Source organism: Choloepus didactylus, chromosome 7 (assembly GCF_015220235.1).
Source record: "Choloepus didactylus isolate mChoDid1 chromosome 7, mChoDid1.pri, whole genome shotgun sequence".
NCBI classification, from domain to species: Eukaryota; Metazoa; Chordata; class Mammalia; order Pilosa; family Megalonychidae; genus Choloepus; species Choloepus didactylus.
In genome coordinates this window covers 16258504-16284217 of record NC_051313.1, presented here as the reverse complement: position 1 = coordinate 16284217, position 25714 = coordinate 16258504, and the positions used below count along the sequence as shown (strand labels likewise).

Sequence of the window (25714 nt, the reverse complement as noted above, 5' to 3'; positions counted from 1 at the left end):
GTTTTTAAGTTGTATTATGTATGCACCCTGTTGTGTACATGATATATTTAACCATGAAAATATTTTTTTCACAGAATTTAAGAAATGATGTTTGGGCAAACATCCATATATCCATCCATCCCCTAAAAATGTGCGAGTACAATGTTCAATAACCATTTTTGAGGAAGCTATTGAAGGCTGTTACCCAAAACAGGGAATAAACCAAGAAAGACATTATGGGGTTCAGGCAGAGGGAGTTCCAAGAATGACAGCAAAGGAAAATGTCAGGTTAGGGGCTACCAAGCCAGACTGGAGCAGGACAGGGTACTTCAGGAGTGACTACTGCAAGGAAAAAACAAAGGAACTGGTGAATAACCAGATAAATTTTACCGTGTGAAAAGCTATCAAAAAGCAGTTTACAGAGATGTTTTAAAGTAAGGAGAAAACTCAGCCAGATGTTCAAAAACAACTAAGTGAAAGAAAAATAAAGAGACAGTCATTAACTCCAGAAGAAAAAATATATTTAATCACAGTAAACTACCTTGCTTAGCAAGGAACAATATTTAAATAGTCATAATAAATATACAGTAAATGAATTAATACATATCTTTTGATTAGTATTTAGTATAAACTATAAGGAGAAAGAGAATAGCCGTCTACAGTGTACTAGAAATGGATTTTATTATCTTTACAGTATTACTGCTGTAACTTTTTTCTCCTCTATTGAAGTGCCCAATCACTAAACAGCTGTGATCTTCCCAAGCATTTGAAAGCAGGCTGCAGCTGTGTTAACTCATGCAGTTTGTCTCTGAAGAATAAAGGAAGGAATGAGTGCTGCCGTCTTCCGGTAAAACTGGCTTCTTCGCCAACAGAACAATGGATTCAGTGCAGGCTTTAACAATAGAAGAATCTATTAAGAAGAGTGCTGTTAAAAAATATCAAATAACTTGTATTGTAAGTACAGTTCTTAATTTTAATCTTTCTAGCTTTGTGATGTTAATTATAATATTGGCATTGCTATTTAAATGTAAAGTGTTACATAGTTGTTTTCAGTTTTATCACTTAGGACAGTTCCATTGCAAGTTAATATTTTTAATTGTATCCTATAAATAAGAAATTTGACTAACAAAGAATTAACATTTGATCAATCTAAAAAGTCAGAATCTGTGACTGATCTTAGCTGATTATAATTACCCATCAAGTCACTTTTTAATTGCATGACTAGTTTACGACCAGAGAGTGAGAGATAAAAAGGGATTGTCTTTTTTTGGACATACTATTGATTTTTATCCTATTTTACTTTCTTCTTTCCTAGATACAATCTCTTGACTATTTTCTATTTTTGATTCTTTCATGTGTTAAGATCTAAGAAAAAGTTTTCCTCAATTTTTAAAAATCTCTTCTTTCTTTACCAACAAATGTTTAGGTAAAAAGGGAGCTCTCCCCTGCCTAGACTTTCTCACCACGCATCTTTGTGTTCCACCTTTTTGGCTCCACTGAAGTCACCCCTTAAAAATCAGTCCTTCTCTCTGTCCGTCTCCTGCTTGAGTCTCCATAATAGGAATATACTGACATTGTTGATGACTTTCTCATTTTGAAGCGTTCTCTCTCCCCTTGCTTTCATGATGACACTGAAATTCCCATTTTCATGCCTCTTCTCCTTTTCTATATTCTTGGTGGGTTTATCTTCCTTCTCCTTGTGCATTACACCTACATGTTCCTCAAAGCCCTACCTTAAGGTCTTCTGCTCTCACTGTCTCCTCTTCTCTTGTGGTTTTAGGAATTATATTCCTGACCAAGAATTCCAAGTAAGCCAGGAGCTCTGACCTCTTGCTGAGTTCACATCACACAGTTCCAAATTCATGCTCACTGGCTCCTCACACAGTACCTGGAGCCAAAATCTGTTAGGTCCAGAGCCGTTCAAGAATTCACACAATACAGCGAGTCGTGGTTTAAGCAGAGAGTTTAAGGTTTATTAGAGGAAGAAAGCAGAAGAAAGCAGGTGGGAGCCATTAGAAAAGAAAGAAAGGAAAAATGTTTCTGGCCCTCTATCTGAGAGCAGCATTTTTTAAAGGAAAAACCCACGTTGGGTGTTGGGGGGGAAGGGTCCTGCTGAGTGTGTTCTGGGCCTTGATTGGGTGAGTGCTTATCAGTTTCTGCTGACTGGTTACTAGGGTTCTAACACACTACTCTTAATCTTCCCTTGTCCGCCCCCTGGGGTCTAGGCGCCACTGTGACTGGGATTTCTAAAACAGCCTTCAACCCTTAGTTTATGGCGCACCTGGTATCTATGAGATAAGCAGTAGGGCCCCTGGATCACACATTCCTTCTATTTGTTAGACTCTTTTTTTTCTGGGGTCTGACAAAATCAATTTCATTATTTTCCCTACTTTATTAACTGATGGCACTACCATTCTGTCCCCCACTCGAGGAACCAGGTAGTCTTTTGATTCTCCTTTATTTCATGTCAAATTACACATTCAACTGTGGCTTTGCTTGTGTGTGCATCTACTGCCTCTCCTTTCTGGCAGCCACCTCACTAGTTCTCTTGGCCTCCTAAGAGTTCTTGTATCTTCACTTATCCTATTTTCCCTCCCCTTATATCCCAGGGAAAATAAATGGTTATTTCCACTTTCTGAGACTTAACACCTTCATAAATTAACTCAATCAATTAATTCCACTTTCATCTATCTTTAGCCATTCAATAATTTAGTTGGTCAATAAGTATTTATTGAACATCTACTACATACCAGGTACTTAGGCTCTGGAGATAAGAGTGGTGTTGCCAGGGGTGACACAGAAATTAAGATTAGAGACAAAAATATCTTTGAGAGACTGGGAGCAGGGGACACACCGCCTGACAGGTGAGTGTGTGAGTCCTGTTTCCAAGACCCTTATTTATTATGCTTTTAAGGTAGAGTAATGCTTTACTGTGCACGTAGACATTTTCCCATGGTTGTTTACACCTGTCAGCAAAATGGGTCTTATCTTATTCTCAAGGACAATAACAGAAAAAATGGTTCCCCAGCTGCATTCTCATGTCCATGCATACTTTAACGAGATGTGCTTTGACAGTGTTCTGTCTCAGCAGGAGCCCAGCATTCCAGGCCCCCACCTCAAGTATGTGGGAAGGAGAGGAGAAACTTCAGGCTCTGTTTTCCACATGTCCCCCTTTTTGTTTTCTTATTGCAGACATGATGGCTGGAATTGTAGATTTCTCAGTTAAATTGGAGACTGCTTGTCTTGTGCATTGGAGGACTAGACATAAACATAAAAGACAAATTAATATATTTCACTACTTAAGCTTTTAACCCATGGTAAAGGATTTACCTGTTGTATTCCATCAGCAATGCTCTGAAAGATTTTAGACGAGAATAAAACTTGGAGATTTGCTTGTTGAAGTGCATGAACATTGGCTTGCAACTGGGAAATATCAATAGAAAAATTTTCATGATGTCCCATTAAATGTTTTTTAATTTTATCCCAGTTTACTGCTGAAGAATTGTATTCATGTGGAGTTATGCAAAAGGTGTTTATACTCCAATCACATGTTAATTGTATTCTATGCCTTAGATTTTCTGTTTCTTCTCCAAGAGAACAGCATTTTCTAAGTCAACCAAATGCTGGTTAACTTCCTTATCAACTCTCAGCTGTTCTCCCCAAGCTTTACTAGCATTCTCATGCCATGTTTATACAAAGTGTGCCGTCTGTACTGACTGATGAAGCACGGTGCCAGCTACAGCAGCGGCAGTGGTTATTTCTATTAAACCTATAATAAATGCAATTAATATACCTAGAAATCTTTTTACTCTATGTAACACTTTATTTAATAATGTTAATAGTATATGCATATCAGGACAGGATTCCCAGGGCCTTTCCTGAGTCAGTGGGATCCAGAGGCCCTTTCATCTTTGTAAGATAATTAAGGTAAGATTGCTGTTACTTAAGGTTCTATTTGCACAAGAATATAAAGCACAAGTGGTATTAGCATTGCAAGAAATCTCCTTAGAACTTATGTTAAGAGAGAGATTACCTCTTCAAAATACATATGGGTTTCTAACACAAGCTTGCACACTAAAGTGTTTGAACTCCGTAAAGTTTAAAGTGTAATTATTTTTATGGGAATATGTTCCATTCCATATTTTAATATACTGTAGGGCCATTGGAATCTTCCGAATAGATGTTTGAGGGGCATAATTGTTTAAAAAAGGCCATGGTGGGACCATTCCCATACCATGCCATATTGTAGGTTTTCTGGCTTCTGTTTGCATGCTATTAGTATCATTTAGAAGGGATGCCAAATTATGCATATGAATTTTCCATCTTAACTGTTCATGTGCCGAGCAGGATTTGTTTTGGCCACTGCAGTTCTGTATTGCGAACCCCTTAGGGGACCAGTCAGCTACAATTCGATAGGAACCATTAAGCAGTAGCACTCCATTAGTCCCTTGACAAGTTTCCCAATGTATTCTCATTAAATCTGGAGACCAATACTTTGGCGCTTGGCAGACAGGACACTGTGGGGTTCCATCATTTATTCTACTATTATGTTGGTATGCAAAACTCTGACCTGTCAACAAATATAACTTAGAATGAGAGACATTTCCATGCTTTGGAATTATTGAAAGCCATGCTTGTTGCTCAAAAGACATTCTTTCCCATGTCCCAAACACAGCAGTAAATGTAAGAAGACCAAAGTAGAATTATACTGAGTGCCTTCCTCTTTAGGATGTTCTGGTAGCCTGTCATCCTCCGGTCCAGGAAGCCATGCTGTATCATTGAGATAAATAAGAGGGGCTGATAGAGAAAGAACTAAGGGATATCAGGCAAATAATGAGTGAGCAATACAAGAGTCTTGGTAAAGAGATAGAAATGTTATAAAGGAACCAAACAGAACTGCTGGAGTTGAAGACCAGAATAACTGAAATGAAGAATGCTCAGGGGTTTTAAAGAACAGATTAGACAAGAACCTAAGATGGCGGCTAGGTGAGACAGGACAAAAAAAACATCTCCATGAAAAATACTAGGAAAGAAACCAGAAGGTGACCCAGAGTACCAGTTTCAGTGATGTGCCAGTTGGATGAGGCCTTCTAGCACCACAGGGGCCATATACTTGGCGTAACCAGAAGTCTGTATTCTGAAACGAGTGAGTAAGCCGGCTGGAAGACCTGCAGCCATGCTGCGGTGTGGGGAAGCCAGGGGTTGGTGGCTGGAGACAGACTGGTTCTTTAAAAAAAAAAAAAAAGGGAAAAACCCAGGAGCAGCCACAGTTGCCGAGGGTGGAAACCGTGCAGCAAAACATGACAGGAGTGAGCTGAGCCAGCCTCTCAGTGTTGGCCATGGAGGATAGCTCACAGCAGACACCGTCAGGACCAGGGGAGTGCAGGGGAGAGCCGGAGGGAGGGAGAAGCCCCGTGGCTTGTAGCTGGATCCCCAGAGGGCTGGATAAACTCCTGCCCAGAGCCATGCCCACAGCCCAGAGCCCCGCCAGTTGTCCTGGAGCTGGGAAGGAGGAACTGTACGAAGAGAGAGGGTTGTGGAGATGCCCCATTCAACCATTTTTGCATCGGGCTGAGAGCACCCCAGCACGGCAGGGTGGCCCAGGGCTTCCCTTGAGGGACAGCACACGGTTGTGACGTAGCACAGCCCTCCCTCAGCAGAGGTCCTGGAAGATCACAGCTGAGAAAGAGGGCCTGCTCGGAAAACCCAGGGACGCTGTGCCAAGTCCAGTGATTTGTGAGTCAGCGAGAGAGAGGGTCTGGGATGGATCCGAAATGAAGGTTTAGACTCTTGTAACGGCCTTGAATCTCCAGGAACACCTGGGGGGATTGAATATTAAAACTGCCCTGCCTCCCTGGCCACCTGGACACACGCCCCACATTCAGGGCAGACTGCTCTAGCAACACACCCAAACTGAGTTCACCAACTGAACCCCCACAAGAATCATTTCCCCACACACTGCAGGGACAAGGTTGGGGAGAGCTGACTTTTGAGGGGTATAGGTGACTCACAGACGCCACCTGCTGGTTAGCTAGAGAAAGTGTACGCCACCAACCTGTGTTTCTGAAAAATTAGATTGGCATTTTTTTTTTTAACAACTCGAAAGAACCCTATCAAGCAAAGCAAATGCCAAGAGGCCAAAAACAACAGAAAATCTCAATGCATATGATAAAACCAGATGATATGGAGAACCCAAGTCCAAACACCCATATCAAAATATCAGAAGACACCCAGTACCTGGCTCAATTAATCAAAGAACTACAATCGAGGAACGAAAACGTGGCAAAGGATTTAAAGGACATCAAGAAGACCATGGCCCAGGATATAAATGACATAAAGAAGACCCTAGAAGAGCATAAAGAAGACATTGCAAGAGTAAATAAAAAAATAGAAGATCTTATGGAAATAAAAGAAACTGTTGGCCAAATTAAAAATATTCTGGATATTCACAATACAAAATTAGAGGAAGTTGAACAAAGACTCAAAGTTCTGGAAGTCCACAGAACAGAAAATGAAAAAACAAAACAAAGAATGGAGAAAAAAATTGAAAAAATTGAATGGATCTCAGGGATACGACAAATAAAATAAAACGTTCAAACTTAAGACTCATCGGTGTCCCAGAAGGGGAAGAGAAGGGTAAAGGTCTAGAAAGAGTATTCAAAGAAATTGTTGGGGAAAACTTCCCCAACCTTCTACACAATATAAATACACAAAGCATAAATGCCCAGTGAACTCCAAATAGAATAAATCCAAATAAACCCACTCCGAGACGTATTCTGATCAGACTGTCAAATACTGAACAGAAGGAGCAAGTTCTGAAAGCAGCAAGAGAAAAGCAATTCACCACATACAAAGGAAACAACATAAGACTAAGTAGTGACTACTCAGTGGCCACCATGGAGGTGAGAAGGCAGTGGCATGACATATTTAAAATCCTGAGAGAGAAAAATTTCCAACCAAGAATACTTTATCCAGCAAAATTCTCCTTCAAATTTGAGGGAGAGCTTAAATTTTTCACAGACAAACAAATGCTGAGAGAGTTTGCCAATAAAAGACCTGCGCTACTCCAGATACTAAAGAGAGCCCTACTGACAGAGAAACGAAGAAAGGAGAGAGAGATATAGAGAATTTTAACAGACATATATAGAACCTTACATCCCAAATCACCAGGACACTCATTTTTCTCTAGGGATCACGGATCTTTCTCCAGAAGGGACCATAGGCTGGGACATAAAACGAGCCTCAATAAATTTAAGAAGAAAAAAGAAAATTGAATATATTCAAAGCATATACTCCAACCACAATGGAATACAAATAGAAGTCAATAATTTTTTGAATTGTTACTCCACTATTTACTTCCTACATGATATAAAATACACAAACTCTAAGGACAAATCAGTGGTTTTGAACTCAATGTAAAATATGTAATTTTTGACAAGAACTATATAAAGGTGGGGGAATGGAGGAGTATAGGAACATAGTCTATGTGTCCTATAGAAGTTAAGCTGGTATCAAAGAGAAATGGGGGAAGGGGCAATGGGGAGTTAAGAAATTAGTGTAAGGTTGCTGTTTGAGGTGAAGGGAAATTTCTAGCAGTGGAGGGTGGGAAGGGGATAACATTACAACATTCTAAATGTGATTAATCCCACTAATGGAATGCTAGGGAGGGGGTGGAATGGGAAGATTTGGGCTGTATATATGTTTCCACAGTTGAGGAAAAAAAAAAAAAACAGTCTAAATAGACAACAGTTGAATGCCAAGGATGACCCTGGATAGGATCGGATGATGGAGGACAGGAGGCTCAAAGGGACATAGTTGAGACATAAGGAAAAGGAAATATAGAATATAAGCTTTGTATCATTGTTGAATCTCTTGTACTTCTTAGCTGCGCTTAATGGGATTGCATAAAAGAATGTTCTTGTTCATGGGAATTGTATATGTGAATTATAGTGTTTGTTCAAGGATGTGTGCAGCTAGCTCTCATATGTTCAGAAGACAGAGCAATAGATGATGGATGATAGATAGGGAGGGAGGGAGAGAGGGAGGAAGGGAGGGAAAGAAATAGCAGTGGGACAAAAAGTTAAAGTTTGTGGATCAGGGGGTATCGGGAGGTATCGGGGGAGGGTCAGGGAATGCTGGAATTCTGTGTATGGGGTTTCTATGGTTTTTGCAACTGTTCCTATAACTTTGAATTTATTCCAAAAGAAAATGTTAAAAAAAAAAAAAGTAAATCTTTGTGACCTTAAAAAAGAAAAATAAATAATAATAATTATTACATAATATTGTTAAATAATAAAGTAAACAATTGGCAAATAATAAACAAATAGTAAAATGATTATTGTTAAGTAATAAATATGAATAGTAAATAATTGTTAAATAATAAAAAAAAGAATAGATTAACAGAAGAAAAAAAAAAAATAAGAGGGGCTGGATCATTCCATTCCACAGGCTGTAATAGAGGAGGATTGGCGACATATGCCCAATAAGTATAATTATGAGCATGGGCATTTACTAAAGGAAGCATGCTTACAGTAGTAGTTACAATAGCTAATAAAGCTATCACCAGATTAGAGGGGGTGAATAGCCGGTGCTTCTGCCGTACCAGCCATTTAGCCTGTTGTCACAAATTTTTAATTTGTCCCCATGTAGGAGGAAAAGCCTCAGTGTGGCTGGCATCGGTCCAATGTGAGTCGTTTTCAGTGAGAGGCCATCCATCTGCATCACCGGAGGTTCTATGTCCCACATGAACTTTCTGATTTTCCCGCTCATGGTACAGTTTCAAGTGTCGGGCAGGCACCTAAATAGGAGTTTGATCTTCACCTGGAGAGACACAAGCAAACTTTGCCCCCATGTTAACAATTTTCCTATTGTCCACTGCCCTGTCACAGGGTCCTTCCACTATACAGGAGGACTTTTAGTAAAAATATATTTGGACGTAGTAGAAGGGCTGGGGAAATGTCTTTCTGCAGGAGTGCCATCAAGTTTCTCATAAAAATTTAAATAATTCAAGGTAAACAAAACACAGGAGAGATGGACCACAGGAGTGATTTTATCCATACTCTCATCTCCCCCTTTTTGTTTTTGTAAATTTTTTTTAATGTTGTGCTACAAAATGTAAAGTTGATGAGGTCTGGAATAGCATTTAAGTGCATTCTATTTACATCATTGGAAATGACATTTTACAAAATGAATTTTATTTTCAAATTAAGATTTTAATAATTTTACTGTAGTGACATAATAAATCACTGATAATTTATAGAATAATTATTAAACTGTAGTTGATTACACCAGTAGGTTGAAGAAATTCAGTGTTTTAATAGTCACTCTAATCCAATTTTTTTTTTTTTTTGCAAAGCATTGTTTTGTTATTAGATTAACAGAAAGAATGTGAAATAGTTGAGGAAATTTATTTCTATTGCTCACTATGTGGTTATACAAAGAATAAAAAAGCAGATTTTTTATATTTTCCCTATTTTATACTTTGTTTACTGAATTACAAAGTTTTTGATGTATTTATGATTATAAGTTATATATTAAAGTCCTTAAATGAACACTCTCAAATATAACTGGGCACTTTGATATCAATTGCAGTTTAAATTTACAAGATTAAATCTATAATTTCACCAAGTAGGAGAAATATGAGCACAATACATCAATAAGAATTTTGAGAGATGACGATACTGCAAGTGAATTAAATTTAATTAGATAAATGGACTTAGTTTGGTAAAATTACTTACAAAAAGGAAAGTAAGTTAAGTGTTTTTAAAAGCAAAGAAGCTATTAATAATAGCATGAATTATATTTCCCTATATTTTTTTAAGTACTGCTATCATTGGAGCATGGTAGACATTATATATATATATATATACACACACACACACACACACATACATATATATATAAATTATAGAAGTAATAAATTTTAAGTGCTTGATTTAACTCTTTATAATTTAAAAGATAACTAAGTAAAGTGGTTATGTAAGAAAGGAATAAGTTTCGTTTTCACACAGAGACAGCAAGGAATAAGGGAAATGGAGGCAAAACCAGTTTAAACAAGCCCCAGACAAAGAGAAGAGAGAATCTGCCTGCTCCTTATATGGAAAAGTAACCATAGTTACTGGAATGTAAAGAGATACGAGGTAATATCAGAGGCAGGAACTCACAGCAAAAAAAAAAAAATAAAAATTTGGGGGGAATAGGCTGATCAGTTCAAAATCTCAATAATGAGCTAGTTGGCTCTCTGGGATTGGCTGTACAAATTAAAATCTCAAAAGATGAATTAGTTAGTGTTCTCGGATAGGCTGTAACCTCTGTAGTACCCAGTCAATGGGGAAACAGGGGAGGGACTTGCGAATTAGGAGTAGGAGATTTAAAAATCGCCATTCTCTTCCTCTGGCGCACCAGCCTTCCTTCCATGTGTTTGGCTGGACGCCCTATCTTGCAAGATCGGAAATAAATTCTTTTCTCCTCCAGAACCGAGAGAGCGTTTATTCCCTTACAGGTACCGCTTTATTTCCGACAGTTATATTTTCCCAGGCTTCATTCCCACAGTATACTTATGGGACTATATTTATATAATTTTTTAAAAATAGTTTCCACTTTACTTACATAATTATTTTAATGATTTAATATGTCTTAAAATATATTTTAAGTGTCTATTATGTGCAGATGGGCATAATTAAATATAATATGTCCTCAGTGAATTCTATTCATAAATATTTAAAAGTAGTAGAATTTAGAGAGATACGTTACTTTGTTAAGAGTAGGACAACAAGCAAATCCATAATAGAATACTGTAGATTTGATTGCGGTAAATTTTATTTAATGACAACCAAGTTATGAATGAGAAAATATTCCCTTTATATATGTATATTTTTAATGAGACAATAAGTTAAATAAAATGGCTACTTAAATTGGGCACTGCTGGGAGAAACCCCTTTCTAGGAAGTATTTTTTCTAAGACAAACCACACACACACACACACACACACACACACACACACACACACACACACTTGACTTGCAGGGGCTTTTGAGAAAATGTAATAATTGAATGCATGCGACAAAATTGCAGAGAAGTTATTTTGACAACAGATTTTTGCTTTTTACATTGATCACTTAGGAAAACATTTTTATAACCTTTTACTAAGAAATAATACATTAATAATCTAAGGAAACTTTTAATAAAAGCACATTTTAAAAAAATATTTCATATTAAAAGTTACTAAAATGATTTTGGAAATTGTTTTTAAGCAAACATTTTACAACATATGATTATTATGATGAGAAGTAGGATAGGAGAAGCAGGAAGAGAGTGGCTGGGTTGATAGTAAAACAGTAGGAGTATATTTTGTGAATTATTAGGCACATACATACAACACTGAATATTAATTACTGCTTTAGGTGGTAGTTAGAATATTTAGTGCTATTTTGTTTTACAAAACCACTTTTTTTCTTTAAGTTGTGAAGTTCTATTGTTAAGCAGTTATTACTAGTTTTTACCATTTTTTAACTTTGACCACAGAAATAATTTTGCACAAACCTTTTACAGCTTTTTGTATCTATTTTTTAACTTTGACTACAGAAATAAATTTCCCACTTCATAAACTTTCTGCAACTTCCTGTATTCATTCAGGTTTCATTCTACATTCTTAAACAATCAGTTATTTATAGCAAAGCTACTTTGTCTTTCCCTCTAATTAGAAAAACATTCTTTATATTTTTTATACAACATGCTATTACCATTTAAATCAAACTTGCTAGAACACTGCCAGACATTTAAAACACTTTAGTTAATGCATTCTGAAACAGCAATAAATAATTTTTTGGCAGGGATTAATGGACTGTATAGGTGTTAGATTGTTCCATAACAGGATGCTGAGAATTGTTAGGAATAGGAATTTGTTTTTTTGTGTTGCTCATCCTGCAAAGGCAGAGGAGGCCGAGGCTGCCAATCTTTCTCCTCTCTAACTACATCCTTTTTTTCAGACTCCTCAGGGGGAGCCCTGGGCTGAATGGATGGCTGAAGAGGACATAGGGCGGTACAAACTAGCCCCCAGGTTATTAACGTTGAGACCGATATTTTGCTTCCTAATTTATGTTTCTTAAGGATGTAGCTGATGAGTTTTCAAAATTTCAAATTTAAAGTGCCTTGTTGATTAGAAGATAGCTGGGGGTTTTTGTTCCTGGTACAGGTCGGGGAGCAGGAGGAGGCGGTGGAAGCTCCTTAAATTGAGGTAGGGGAATGGAGGGCAATGGAGAGCATGGCTTAAGGGGGAGAGAATCCTCACCCTCTGGGTCTGCTGGATTATCTTCATTATTCTCCTCCTCATCCTCCATCAGGAGGGGCTTTAAAACTGACTTAATCAAGGTCCAAGTGGACCAAATAGTGACTGGCAAAGGGACACCCTGTATATGCAATTTTTTTTAACTCTTTACCCACCTTATCCCAATCACTACATTCCAGGGAGCCAAGAGAAGGAAACCAAGAGCAATACTTTTCTACAATTTGCAAGAGCTCTAGAATGTGAGATTCATTAGCCTTAGCACTGCCAGCTTTTAAGAGCTGATGGAGGAGACAGACATAAGGTCAATACTTGGTTAGGCTGTCTCTGTTTCCCATAGTAACCCTGCTTCACAAAATGCTCGGGAGTCTTCTTACCTAGAGAAGTAGTGAGGCCTCTGCTCCACCTGAGTTCCTGCGCCGATATCATACACCTTAGTCGATTAAATGAGCCTTCCCCGGAATGGAGTGGACCAGCCACTTTGAGATTAAGCCCCATGATGGGTGCCACTTGTTGCTGGAGGTGATGCAGAAATTAAGATTAGAGACAAAAATATCTTTGAGAGACTGGGAGCAGGGGACACACCGCCTGTCAGGTGAGTGTGTGAGTCCTGTTTCCAAGACCCTTATTTATTATGCTTTTAGGGTACAGTAATGCTTTATTGTGCATGTAGACATTTTCCCATGGTTGTTTACATCTGTCTGCAAAATGGGTCTTATCTTATTCTCAAGGACAATAATATAAAAACAGTTTCCCAGCTGCATTCTCACATCCACGCATACTGTAATGAGACGTGCTTTGACAGTATTCTGTCTCAGCAGGAGCCCAGTATTCCAGGCCCCCACCTCAAGTATGCAGGAAGGAGAGAAGAAACTTCAGGCTCTGTTTTCCACAGAGTGGTAAAGAAAACAGATAATTATTCCTGCCCTCAATAATAGGGCAGACAAAACACACCCACCAGATAAATGCTTTAAATATTGTCACTAAATAAGTTAAATGAAATATGCATTATGTATTTTAAATCATTTTTTAAATTGTAGAATATAACATATATACATAGAAGTGATAACTTTCCAAGTGCAATTTAACAAGCAATTAGCAAATTTCACAAAATATTATCAGTCACATTTCCACAGTTATTTCCTTATTATGAATATAACATATATACAAAAAGGTAATTCCTTTCAAAGTATGATTTAACAAGTGGATATATAGTAAGTTTCCAAAGTTGTTATGAGTTCTAGTACCATAGTTTCAGTTATTTTCTTATTGTGAAATAGAACTTATGTACAAAAATGTATAGCTTTTAAATTATAATTTAACAAGGAGCTATAGAACAAATTTTAAAGGATGCTATGTATTACAGTTCCACCATTTCAGTTCTTTCCTTCTAGCTTTTATAATACCCTAGCAACTAAGAAAAAAAGAATTACATAAAGATTCAGTATTCACAATCCTTTGTTAAATACCATCTTGTCTTTTGCTATCCCTTCCTTTAGTTTAATCACTTTCCCGATCTTCAGGGATGTCTAGGCAGTGACCACCCCAACCCGTTCATTTTGAAAAGGGGTGTCAAATTTGTGAGCAAAGGGGACACATCTAGTTCATGTTCTTGAGGTTATTGCCTCTGGGTTTTGGGAATTAGCTGGCATAGAAGCACCCTGAAGGATTTAAGTTTCTGAAGAATAAATTTAGTGAGTGAAATTTTATAGAGTCTCAGATAGGGATCTGGGTATACTTTAGGGTTTGGGGGACCATTCTTGACTTAGGCTTATCATATTGTGGTTTAGCATATCTAGGTGAAGCTTGCATAGGAGTAACCTCCAGGGCAGACTCTTGACCCTATTTGAATTCTCTTAGCCACTGAAACCTTAATTTGTTGCCCTTCTTTTCCCCCTTTGGTCAAAAAGGAATTTTCTATCCCTCGATGCCAGGGTCAGGCTCATTCCTGTAATCCATGTCCCACATCAGCAGGAAGGCTCATTCATATGTTATGTCCATGATAATCCATCAATATCTCACACTATCATCACATAGTTGTACAATCCTTATCACTCTCCATTTTAAACAATTCTCATGACCCAAAACATCTGGTAGCTCTTGTCAGCCCTTAATTATTCATCCTTAGTATTTCTGTAATACTAGTATGGTATTTCTATTAATTATAGTCCCTTGTATGCAAAATGGGATCTTTCCCATATACCCTTCTGTTGTCAACTCTGTGCTAGCATTATATTTGATAGTGAGAATACTAGAGAGAAAAAAAATTAAGCAGGAGGGGGAAAGAATATTTCAGGGAGAGGAAAGAGCAATTTCATATGTAACCTCTGCTCACAAAATACTCTGACTTCCCAATTTAAAAACAAATAGGCAAGCATATGCACAAGAAACAAACAAAAGCCATATTCCCTACTAGTGATTCTGTTTCTTAGTTTCCTTTTTCTGCCAAAACTCTTCAAAAGAATCATTCATTCTCTTTGCTTTCCTTTCTTTTACTTATTTCCTTAATGACTTCAGGGCTTCGCTCCCCTCACAGGCATCTGTTCTTTAGGGCAAGGTCATCAGCTTCCAAGTTGGCAGATGTCGAAGACACTTCTCTCCATTCTCAGGCTCCTTCCCTTCTCCTTTCTCTGTGGCACCATCTCCTGCTTCCTGAAGCTTCCTCTGGTTTTCATGATTTGGACTTTTCCCCTATTTCTTTAACTTTTGCTCCTTTACCTCCATGCCTGATTTCTCCTTTTCCTCTTGTCTATTATAATGTGGGTATTTTTTTTTTTTTAATCCTCATCTGTATCTCCTTATCCTATCCCTAATTAACTCTAATCCTGCAGTGGTCTTATCCTCTCTCCTGGCTTTGGTTCTCTGGGTGTGCCCAGGAGATGTCTCTCGTCTCAGCTCCAAGACATACCTACCTCAGTGATCCTCTTGATATGAAAACTTCAAGACCTCTAACATTTCTTCTCTTCTCACTCATGATACAACTTAAGAATGCCTGATTTATTCCTTCTGAAGGTGGGTTAGGTCTCAGTCACGCAGACTCATAATAACCACTATTTTCTTTCTCTGCCCTAAGACTTTATACCTCATCTCATTTAATACCCACCCAAATTCCACAAGGTAGGTAGCGTGCCCATGAGATGGGAAATCAGTTGAGAGAGGTTAATTTTCCTGAGGTCACACAGCAGGTGAGCAGCAGAATTCCCTGTTGTCTAGAGAGGAGGTCATGCCACACAGCCTGGCATTCAAAGCCTTGCAAGACATGGCCCCAGAGGAAAGGAGCCATGCAGCAGCTGTGGGCTGCTAGACCTGCCTCCACTACTGACTTCCTCTGTGATCTCTGACAGGTGATTTTCTGAAAACCTACCTGGCCTCAGGATCCTTGTCTCTAACATGAGGCCTTTGGACTAGGTGTCTCCGTTCCAAGATAATATGAATGAAGAAAGTGTAGTTTTTTCAGTGTGGTGCAACTGAGTTAGAATTCAAGCTATGCCTCCATTTGACACAGAGCAGTCTCAGTTCAGTTGTAAATTCCTCAAGGAGGGGATGGATGTGTGTGAAGCATTGAGTGCAGTGAGTGACTTTAATGAAGTAAACCCTCAATATATTTCATTTATTCTTTTTTTTAAATTTTTATTTTGAAATAATTTCAAACATATAGGACAGTTGCAAATACAATACAAACCCCATACAGAGAACTCCAACACCCCCTCACCCCCAGATATCCGTATCTACCAATTTTACATTTTGCTACCTTTGCAGTACCTTTCTTTTTCCTTCCTTCCTTCCTTCTTTTCCTTCCTTCCTTCCTCTCTCCCTCCCCCCTCTTTCTTTCAACTATATCTATTATCTTTCTATCAATTATCTATCTACCCATTTATCATTTTCTGAACATTTGAGAGCAGGTTGCATATATCATACTCCTTGAACTCATAACACTTCCATGTACACTTCCTACAAACAAGGATATTCACTTATGTCATTAACTTAACTGCAGTTAATTCAAGAAAATTAATATGGATATAAAGTTTAAATTCTATGTTCCAATTTTTCCTTATGCCCCCTTTGAGCTTTTCTCCTCTATTCTTAGATCCACTCCAGTATCATATATTGCATTGATTGTCATTAACTCTTAATTAACTTTTTTTATATTAACTATATAAAAAAATTGTTTTAAAAATGATATACAATAAAAAAAATTTCAAACAAACCATAACAAGGGAATAATAAAAAGATAACCAACTTAAAATACCTACTTTACTTCCAACATGTTCCTACTCTACCCCAAGAAAATAACCTAATATAGCAACATTTCTGTGAACTTCTTCCTACCACACCCATCAGAAAATAACAAACCATAGTCATTCCTGGGCATTCCCAGAACATGAAATTTACCCACGATAGCTTATCTGTTCTTATTGGGTTATCATTCCCCCTTCATTAATTGCTCTCTGTCGCTAGTTCCCCTACATTCTACATTATAAACCATTTTAGGAGTGTGTTGTTTAACCTCCAGGTATTTGTGAATTTTCCAAGTCACTCATGGTTATTGACTTCTAAATGTATTCCATTGCCATCAGAGAATGTGCTTTGAATAATTTCAATTTTTTAAATTTATTGAGGCTTGTTTTATATCCCAGCATATGGTCTATTCTGGAAAAAGTTCTGTGATCACTAGAGAAGAATGTGTATCCTGGTGATTTGGGATGTGATGTTCTATATATGTCTGTTAAATCAAATTCATTTATCAGATTGTTGAGGGTTTCAATTTCCTTATTGGTCTTCTGTCTGGTTGATCTATCTATAGGAAAGAGTGATGTGTTGAAGTCTCCACAATTATTGTGGAAACATCCATTGCATCCTTTAGTTTTGCCAGTGTTTGTCTCATGTATTTTGTGGCACCATGATTGGGTGCATAAATATTTATGATTGTTATTTCTTCTTGTTGAATTGCCCCTTTTATCAGTATGTAGTGGCCTTCTTTGTCTCTCCTAACATCCTTGCATTTAAAGCCTATTTTATCTGAGATTAATATTGCTTCTCCTGCTTCCTTTTGGCTGTAGCTTGCATGAAATATTTTTTCCATCCGTTCACTTTCAATTTCTTTGTGTCCCTGTGTCTAAGATGAGTCTCTTGTATGCAACATATTGATGGTTCATATTTTTTGATCCATTCTGCCAATCTATATCTTTAAATTGGGTGTTTAATCTATTTACATTCAACATTATTCCTGTGAAGGCATTTCTTGAACCAGCCATCCGATCCTTTGGTTTATGTTTGTCAGATATATTTTTCCCCTCTCTCTCATATTGTCCTTTAATGAACCAATATTGAATCTCTTTAGTACTGAACCTTTCTGCATCTCTCTCTCTCCTTTCTTTGTTTCTCTGTCTGTAGGGCTCCTTTTAGTATCTGAAGTAGGGCAGGACTTTTATTAGCAAAATCTGTCAACATTTGCTTGTCTGTGAAAAATTTTAGCTCTCCCTCAAATTTGAAGGAGATCTTTGCTGGGTAAAGTATTCTTGGTTGGAAATTTTTCTCTCTCAGGATTTTAAATATGTCATGCCACTGCCTTCTCGCCTCCATGGTGGCTGCTGAGTAGCCTGTACTTAGTCTTATATTGTTTCCTTTGTATGTGGTGAATTGCTTTTCTCTTGCTGCTTTCAGAACTTGCTCCTTCTCTTCAGTATTTGACAGTCTGATCAGAATATTTCTTGTAGGGGGTTAATTTGGATTTGTTCTATTTGGAGTTCGCTGGGCATTTATGCTTTGTGTATTTATATTGTGTAGAAGGTTTGGGATGTTTTCCCCAACAATTTCTTTGAATACACTTTTTAGACCTTTACCCTTCTCTTCCCCTTCTGGGACACCAATGAATCTTATATTTGGACATTTTATTTTATCTTTCATATCCCTGAGGTCCATTTCAATTTTTTTAATTTTTTTCCCCATTCTTTCTTTTGTTCTTTCATTTTCCATTCTGTGACCCTCGAGGTTGCTGATTCATTGTTCAGCTTCCTTTAGTCTTGTACTATGAGTATCCAGAATCTTTTTAATTTGGTCAACAGTTTCTTTTATTTCCATAAGATTGTCTATTTTTTTATTTACTCTTGCAATTTCTTCTTTATGCTCTTCTAGGGTCTTCTTCTTGTCCTTTATATCCTGTGTCATGCTCTTCTTCATGTCCTTTACATCCTGTGCTATGCTCTCATTGTTTTCTTTAGTTCTTTGATTAATTGCTCCACGTACTGTGTCTCCTCTGATCTTTTGATTTGGGTTTGGGTTATCCATGTCATCTGGTTTTATCATATGCTTTAAAATTTTCTGTTGTTTTTGGCCTCTTGGCATTTGCTTTATCTGATAGAGTTCTTTTAGGATATGTAGAATTATCCAAACAGGAATCTCTAATTTGTCAGATCTACAGCTTGGTGGTGTACACTTTCTCTAACTAACCAGCAGATGGCATCTGCAAGTCACCTATTCCCCTCAAGTCAGTTCTCCCCAACTTTGTCTTTGTGGTGTGTGGGGGTCTGATTCTTGTGGGGTCCAATTGGTGCACCAACTTTGGGTGTGTTGTTGGTGCTGTCTGCCCTGAATGTGGGGCGTGTCTCTGAGTGGTTAGGGAGGCAGGGCAGCTTTAATAATCAAACCTCCCAGGTGTTGCTGGAGATTTAAGACAAGAGTCTAAACCTTCATTTCAGTCTCACCACAGATTGTCTCTGCTGCTGACCCACAAGTCTTTGGTATTGGCATATGGTCTCTGGGATTTCTGAGTGGGTCCCTCTTCTAAGCTGTGCCCTTCTAGGGCCTCTGCTGAGGGAAAGTTGTGCTACGTCACAAGTGTGCACTGTCCCTCAAGGGAAACCAACCCTCGGTTTCCCCACACCGCAGCATGGCTGCTGTATATTCAGTGGCTTACTCACACGTTTCAGAATGCAGACTCCTGGTTTCACCAAGTGCACGGTCCCTGTGGATTCAGCAGACCTTGTCCAGCTGGTGCATCGCTGGGACTGGTGTTCTGGGTCACTTTCTGGCTTTTATCTAGTATTTTTCACAGAGGTGTTTTTTTGCCCTGTCTCACCTAGTCGCCATCTTAGGTTCTCTTCCATTTATTCTTTTACCTTTCTGGGAACTTTGGAGCATTTGGTACAGATCTTATGCCATTTGTTATACTTTATCCTACCTTATAAATGCAGGACATTATAAACTCCTTGGGAGAAAAATGTATGTCATTGATTTACCATCTCTGCATCCTTTTAGTGGGTTATTGATGCATATAATTAAACCCAAATTTTTTTTCAACAGAATCATTTCCAAAGTGCTATAAGGTATTTCAATAGTGACAAGTTTCATTTAAAAGTTTTAGAGGTATCTACTACATTCCTAGCACTCTTTATTTGGCCAACTTAAAGCCAAATGTTGGGTTCTTAGTGATTTTTTTTTGGAGTGCAGAATATTATCCCCTCTCCATGGTAGACAGTGTAAGATAATTTAAAATACCTTTGGACCCCAATATCAAAAATCTTATTCCAGAATTACATATGTAGATTAAGTGATTGTGAGAGATTAAAATTTGCACCTGATTTACCCTCAAGTAGCTTACTGAATAATACAGAGATCAAACCATAAGTATATGAAACAAGGAAAAAGTAACGAAGAAAAAGGCACTGAGATTGAACATCACAAAGTTTTAAAGATCCCAAGGATAATAAGATGCTGTTTTTTATTCCAGATGTGGCCAGTCACTGACCCTTAGGATAACTTTTTGACTTTACATGAGAATTATTTTCCATATTCTTGGATTTGTTTCTACTGTAAAAGTTAGCGTGTTGATTTTCAGAAGGAACACAAAAAAATTATTGTTCACATAGTCTTTACTATCTAAGTAAATTTTGATTTTTTTTTTTTCACGAGAATGATTCTTCTTTTATCCCTAATTATAACTAAGGTCATTTTAAAATACTTTCCTAAGTAATTTTACTGTTGTGTCTATTCCATTTACATTCTTTTGGCTGTGTACAGTCCCTGAGACCTGTTGCCCTGCATGCTTATCACTGGGCTTAATGGATGGGGAAAGAGGGCAGTGAAAAGAATTCCCTTTAATTATATCATGGCTTAATTCTAGTCATATCATAAAGTCCATTACACAGAAGAGCTTTCTCAGCAGTAGAGATAATGAATGACACAAAAAACCTTTGGTCAGATAGGTTCCAAATTACTATAAATCATTTGTTTGAGCTATAGCTCAAAGTAAATCAACTGTCAGTGAACCATTCGTACAACATATTCTTACACATTACATTTTCTCATCTTTTGATGGACAGACTGAGAACAAATTGCCCCCTAGGAATGATTTCCCAGTTCTAGAATGCTTTAGACAAATTACCTCCAAACAAGTGCTTAGTTCAGGAAAAAAAAATGGACAGAGGTAAATGGCTCCAGTAGTTTTACTCTTACTTTAACTCAATTTGGGGTTATGTTCACTGAGATTAAAGTACTTGAGTTTGAAAATCTATTATGAATGGTATTTAAAAATTCTTCCTAAACCTTTTTCTCAATTTAAGGCTTGTGTATCCTGCACAATAATACGCTATGGGTAGTTAATAGTCTTTGATGGAGAGTGATGATTTTGTGTGTTTATTTCCAAAAAAGTGGTAAAGTTCACCTTTCCTTTTTTGTAACAGGTTCTTCTTGCTCTGTTGGTGATTGTGTCACTTGGGTTAGGACTGGGACTTGGACTCAGACAATCAGAGGCACAAGGTATAGACTTCAGGGGTTTCTCAGAACATTTCCTTATTGCTTCTTTCTCCGCCTTCAACACCTGGCTCCCTGCCTCTGCTCTCTTTCACATAGCGCTCTCCTTCCAGGCTTCTCCCACTCCAGGCACCATTTATCAGGAACCCAGACCTTTGGTCAGATTATCCACTGCCATCATTGGACTTTACTCTTTCATCCTCCTGCAAAAACCCCTGCTCCTGGAGATTCATTATCATTACAGTGTTTTCTCCTTACCCTCCTCACCTTTACAGGGGATGCCGATCACTGTGCCACTGACTTTTTCTGTCCCAGCTCCTCCTGTTCTCATGAGCATGTGATGACACCTGCCCAGCCACTTGGCCTTGAAAGTCTCTGCTGCTGCACCCCCATGACCTCCCTCCTGGGACCTCCCTGTACCTGACGTCATGTTAGCATTGCTCCATCCCTGACATCTCCTGTTTGCTCTTGGTAGGCAGTGCCAAATTCTTGAAATGATAACAATAGTTTCAATTTATTTTTCACATGAGCAGCAAAGAAAAATGAGATACATGACCGAAAATATAAAACTACCTCACATCCCTTTTCCATATCCCTTTAGTATGAACAATGGATAAAACATTTACAGGTGACTGTATGAAAAACATGTTGTATAATCTTGTTATGCATTGTTTTGATACTTTTACTAAGGGGAATTATGAGGCCAAAGTTAGATAATTCATTCATTCCCCTTTTCAATTTATCTGCCTTCTTGTTTGACCCCAGTGGAGAAAGTCTTATCACTTCTTCGTTAGGATGACCCTTGGTGAGGTTAATGGACAATTTTCCAGTCTTGTTTTCACTGAAGAGTTACAAACACTCAGTTCTCCTAGTATAACCTGGGGACACAGTGGAATTGGAAACGTGAATTTTAGTTTGGATGTTAACTTTTTTACCTTTTGTACTTGGTCATTGTGTTTCTGAACTATGGCACCAGTTTTAGAACTAACAAACGTTATGAAGTATGTTGGTAGTGTTATTATGGTGCTAATTTGCACAAGTGTAATCCATTTTTTGATTATTTAATCCCACTAATCACATAAATTAATCATGAAAAGCATATACTAATCTCTGCAAAAAACTTCCTCTAACTCCAATTTTTTCACTCCCTTCCTCTTGTTTTACTGCTGGCTGGCTTTCCGAAGTCACTGTTCCTCAATTGCTTCCTTTCTTTTCAGTCTCGGCTCTTTTTGTCAGCATCTTGAACATATTCATCCCTTCCTTCTTTAATAATATCTGCTTTCCTAATCCACAACCTTGGACCATTCCACATTCTCCACTCCCAATTAACCCACTTTCCGTAGGCAACTTTTTATTCCCCCTAATGTGGGATTTTAAATTTGTGTATGTTTCAAACCTATTGACTGCTTTATGTGCACATATTTTTTACTTCTTCAACTGAACACTAGGTATGTGCTAGATACTAGTCTAACTAAGAGAAACACAGTGGTGAAGGAAAGAGTCAAATCCTTCAATACTCCTACATTCTAGCACAGAAGACAGACAATAAAAATAGAAATTAGCATATAATATATATAATATATATATATATAATATAAATATTTATGTAGTATGGTAGTGAAAATGCTAAGGAAAAAGTAAAGCCAACAAGGGGAATATGACATTGGGTTGTGTGATGGAGTTTGAAATAACTTTTGAGTAAGGGCTAAAGGAAATGAGAAAGAGACACAGGGTCATTTTGGGAACAAACATCAGGCAGTAACTTGCCCGACATGTTCCATTAAGGAACAGCAAGGAGGCCAGTCAGTTTGATCTGAGAGGACTGGGGGTAGGGTAGTCATAAAATGAGATCTGTCAGGTCATAGAGCAGTTGGTAGGTTAATGTCTGGTCTTTGGTTTTCATGAGTGAGATGGGAAGTGACTGGAGGTTTTGAGTAGAAAAATGACACGATCTGATTTGCTTTTGAACAGGATTGCTGGGGTTTCTGTGTTTTGAATAGATGGCAGAGTGACAACAGGAAGAGTAGAGAGACCACGTAAGAGATTCTGGCAATAATCTGGACAAGCGTTATGGTTTAGACCAGGGTGGTAGCATTGGAACTGATGAGAAGCATTTGGATTCTAGATATATTTTGATGTGGTAGACTGGTTTTGTTGACAGATAGGCTATGGGGTGAGAAAGAGAGAGGAGTCAAAATTGACCCCAAGATTTTTGGCTTAAACATCTGGAAGGCTGGAGTTTCCATAATTGAGAAGACTCAAGGGAAAGACTGTAGAAGGAGCTGGTTTGGGGAGAAAAGCGGGAGCTCAGTTGCAGACACATTAAATTTAAGATACCTTCTAGATGTCCAGATGGAGAAGTTAAAAAGTAGTTGGGTATATGACTTTTAGAGAGGAATTCCTGGTTGGATCTATGATGTGGTTGTTGTCAGTATCATATCTGGAATTTAAAGTCATAGGACTAATGCCAACATTAAAGGATTAGAGCAATTAGGAAAAAAGAAAACACAGAAAAAAGACTAGGAAGGAGTGGCCAGGAGTGTGGGAAGAAAGCCAAGCAATTGTTGGGTCCCAGAAGCCAAGTACAGAGAGTGTTTTAGGTGGGAGAGTGAATGCAGAAATGTAAAGGTCAGTTCTGTAAATGGTATTGTGACTTTATGTATACGCACATCTTATATTTTTCATGTTTTAAGGATCCTTCTAAATGCCTGAATTCATTTTATGCATCTATCTACTACCCTTTGGCAGGCATCCACTATGCCATTTGATCTATACCCTCTTCCACTGGTGGGCACCCAGGTTGACTTCCCCACCACCACATAAATCCTGCACATTCCTTCATGGATCTGTGTGAGACATGCTTTGTCATTCCTAGAAATGGAATTCCTGGATCTTAGTGTTCGTATCTTCTTAACTTGGGTGAATAGCCTCATATTGCTTACCAGAATGGCTGCCCTTTCTTTCCCAATGCATTCCCCCATTCATTGGCATTTACCATTTCCTTGTGTCTACTGCTGCTACTTTGCTTCCAGAACTTGTCATTTGTGGTTGGGGGTAAACTCTCCTGCTTGGTCTCCCTCTGAGTGTTCCATCCCTCCTGCTTCCCTCCACTTATTTTCCAGAGTGAGTTCTAAATGACAAATCCTTTCTTACTTATTACTGGATTCCTGGTTGGCAAAGATTAGGCTCCAAGTTTCTTAGTAAAGTCTATGCACCCTTCATTCCAGCAACCCATTTTTATCTTTGAACTCTACACAACTTAACCATTGTGACCTATCTGCTCTACTCCAAATGGGCCTTGCTAGGCTTGATGACTTTAAAAATCCAGATTCCTCTCCCAAGACTAAAGGGCGTCCACCACACTCCATTGCCAGTTTACACCTCAGCCCCTATGTGTCCCACGTAGTCCTTGTACATAGCAGTGTCTTATTAACACACTGCACTGACAGATGACACAGCACCATAAAAATAATCTGTCTGTCCTACACTGTGGTAAGTACTTCTGTATCTATGAATGAGATCTTGGATAACTTCGAAGCCTTAGTTTCCTCATTTCATTTACTCTACAGACAGTTGCAGGAAAAAATGCTTTGATTCATCCTACAAAGGACTGGAGGGCTGCCGATGTGACATGGAATGCAAAGACCGAGGCAATTGCTGCTGGGATTTTGAAGACACCTGTGTGGAATCAAGTATGAATCCTGAGAATAGGTTTATTAGGCTGTTGGTTGTGCTATCACAATGCATGTCCAAATGCTCACCCAGACACCTGGTGTTCTGGTTTGCTAAAGCTGCCGGAATGCAAAACACCAGAAATGGATTGGCTTTTAACAGTGGGGGTTTATTAGTTCATGAATTTACACTCCTAAGGCTATGAAAATGTCGCAATTAAGGCATCAATAGGATGACACCTTCTCTGATAAAAGGCCAATGGCATCTGGTGTTCCTCTGTCACATGGGAAGGCACATGGCTGGAGTCTGCTGGGCCTCTCCAGGTTTAGCTTCTGGTTTCTGTGACTTTCTCCAAAATGTCTCTGGGCTTCTGTCTTAGCTTCTCTCTCTCTCAGCTCCTGTGCATCCTTGCTTGTTTCTCCCAGGACATTTCTCTCTACACGTCCGGGGGTCTTCTCTTAGCTTCTCCAGGGCATCTCTTAGTTTCTCTCCTGGTTCTGGTTTCAATGGCTGTCTCCAAAATGTCTCTAGGCATTTTCTCTCTAAGCATCTCTGAGCTCTCTTCAAAATGTCTCTGCCTTTTATCCTCCCATAGAGGGCACCAGTAAACTAATTAAGACCCACCATGAATGGGTGGGGTCACATCTCCATGGAGATAATCTAATCAAAAGGTCCCACCAACAACTGATTGGGTCACATCTCCATGGAAGCAACCCAATCAAAAGATTCTACCCACAATAGGTCTGCCTCCATAAGAATGGATTAAACCAGCATATACTTTCATGAGGTACATAACAGATTCAAACTAGCACACCTGGTATACAGAAACTATTATTATCATTTTACCCTTCCAATACTAAACACATAGACCACCCTTTATTTAATAGAGGCTGAGGGATAACAGTTTACAGCACATGGAATGCTATATAATTACATAAGTTCTGGTGCAGTTTTATTATGACTTAAAGTAAACCATCTCATGTAGCTTCATTTGTAGTGGTTCTCAAACTTTAGGGTTGTCTTAGTTTC

The 25714-nt window shown here is 38.3% G+C and overlaps 1 protein-coding gene across 1 annotated transcript in view; it reads left to right on the top strand.

The window, feature by feature from the left end:
* Window positions 1–771: 771 nt before the first annotated feature.
* LOC119539570 (ectonucleotide pyrophosphatase/phosphodiesterase family member 3-like) overlaps window positions 772–25714 on the top strand; it is a 98099-nt gene continuing 73156 nt past the window's right edge. The window contains 3 exon segments of the mRNA XM_037843265.1: window positions 772–933; window positions 20944–21019; window positions 24583–24705. Coding sequence (XP_037699193.1) covers window positions 856–933; window positions 20944–21019; window positions 24583–24705 — 277 coding nt within the window. The 5' untranslated portion in view covers window positions 772–855.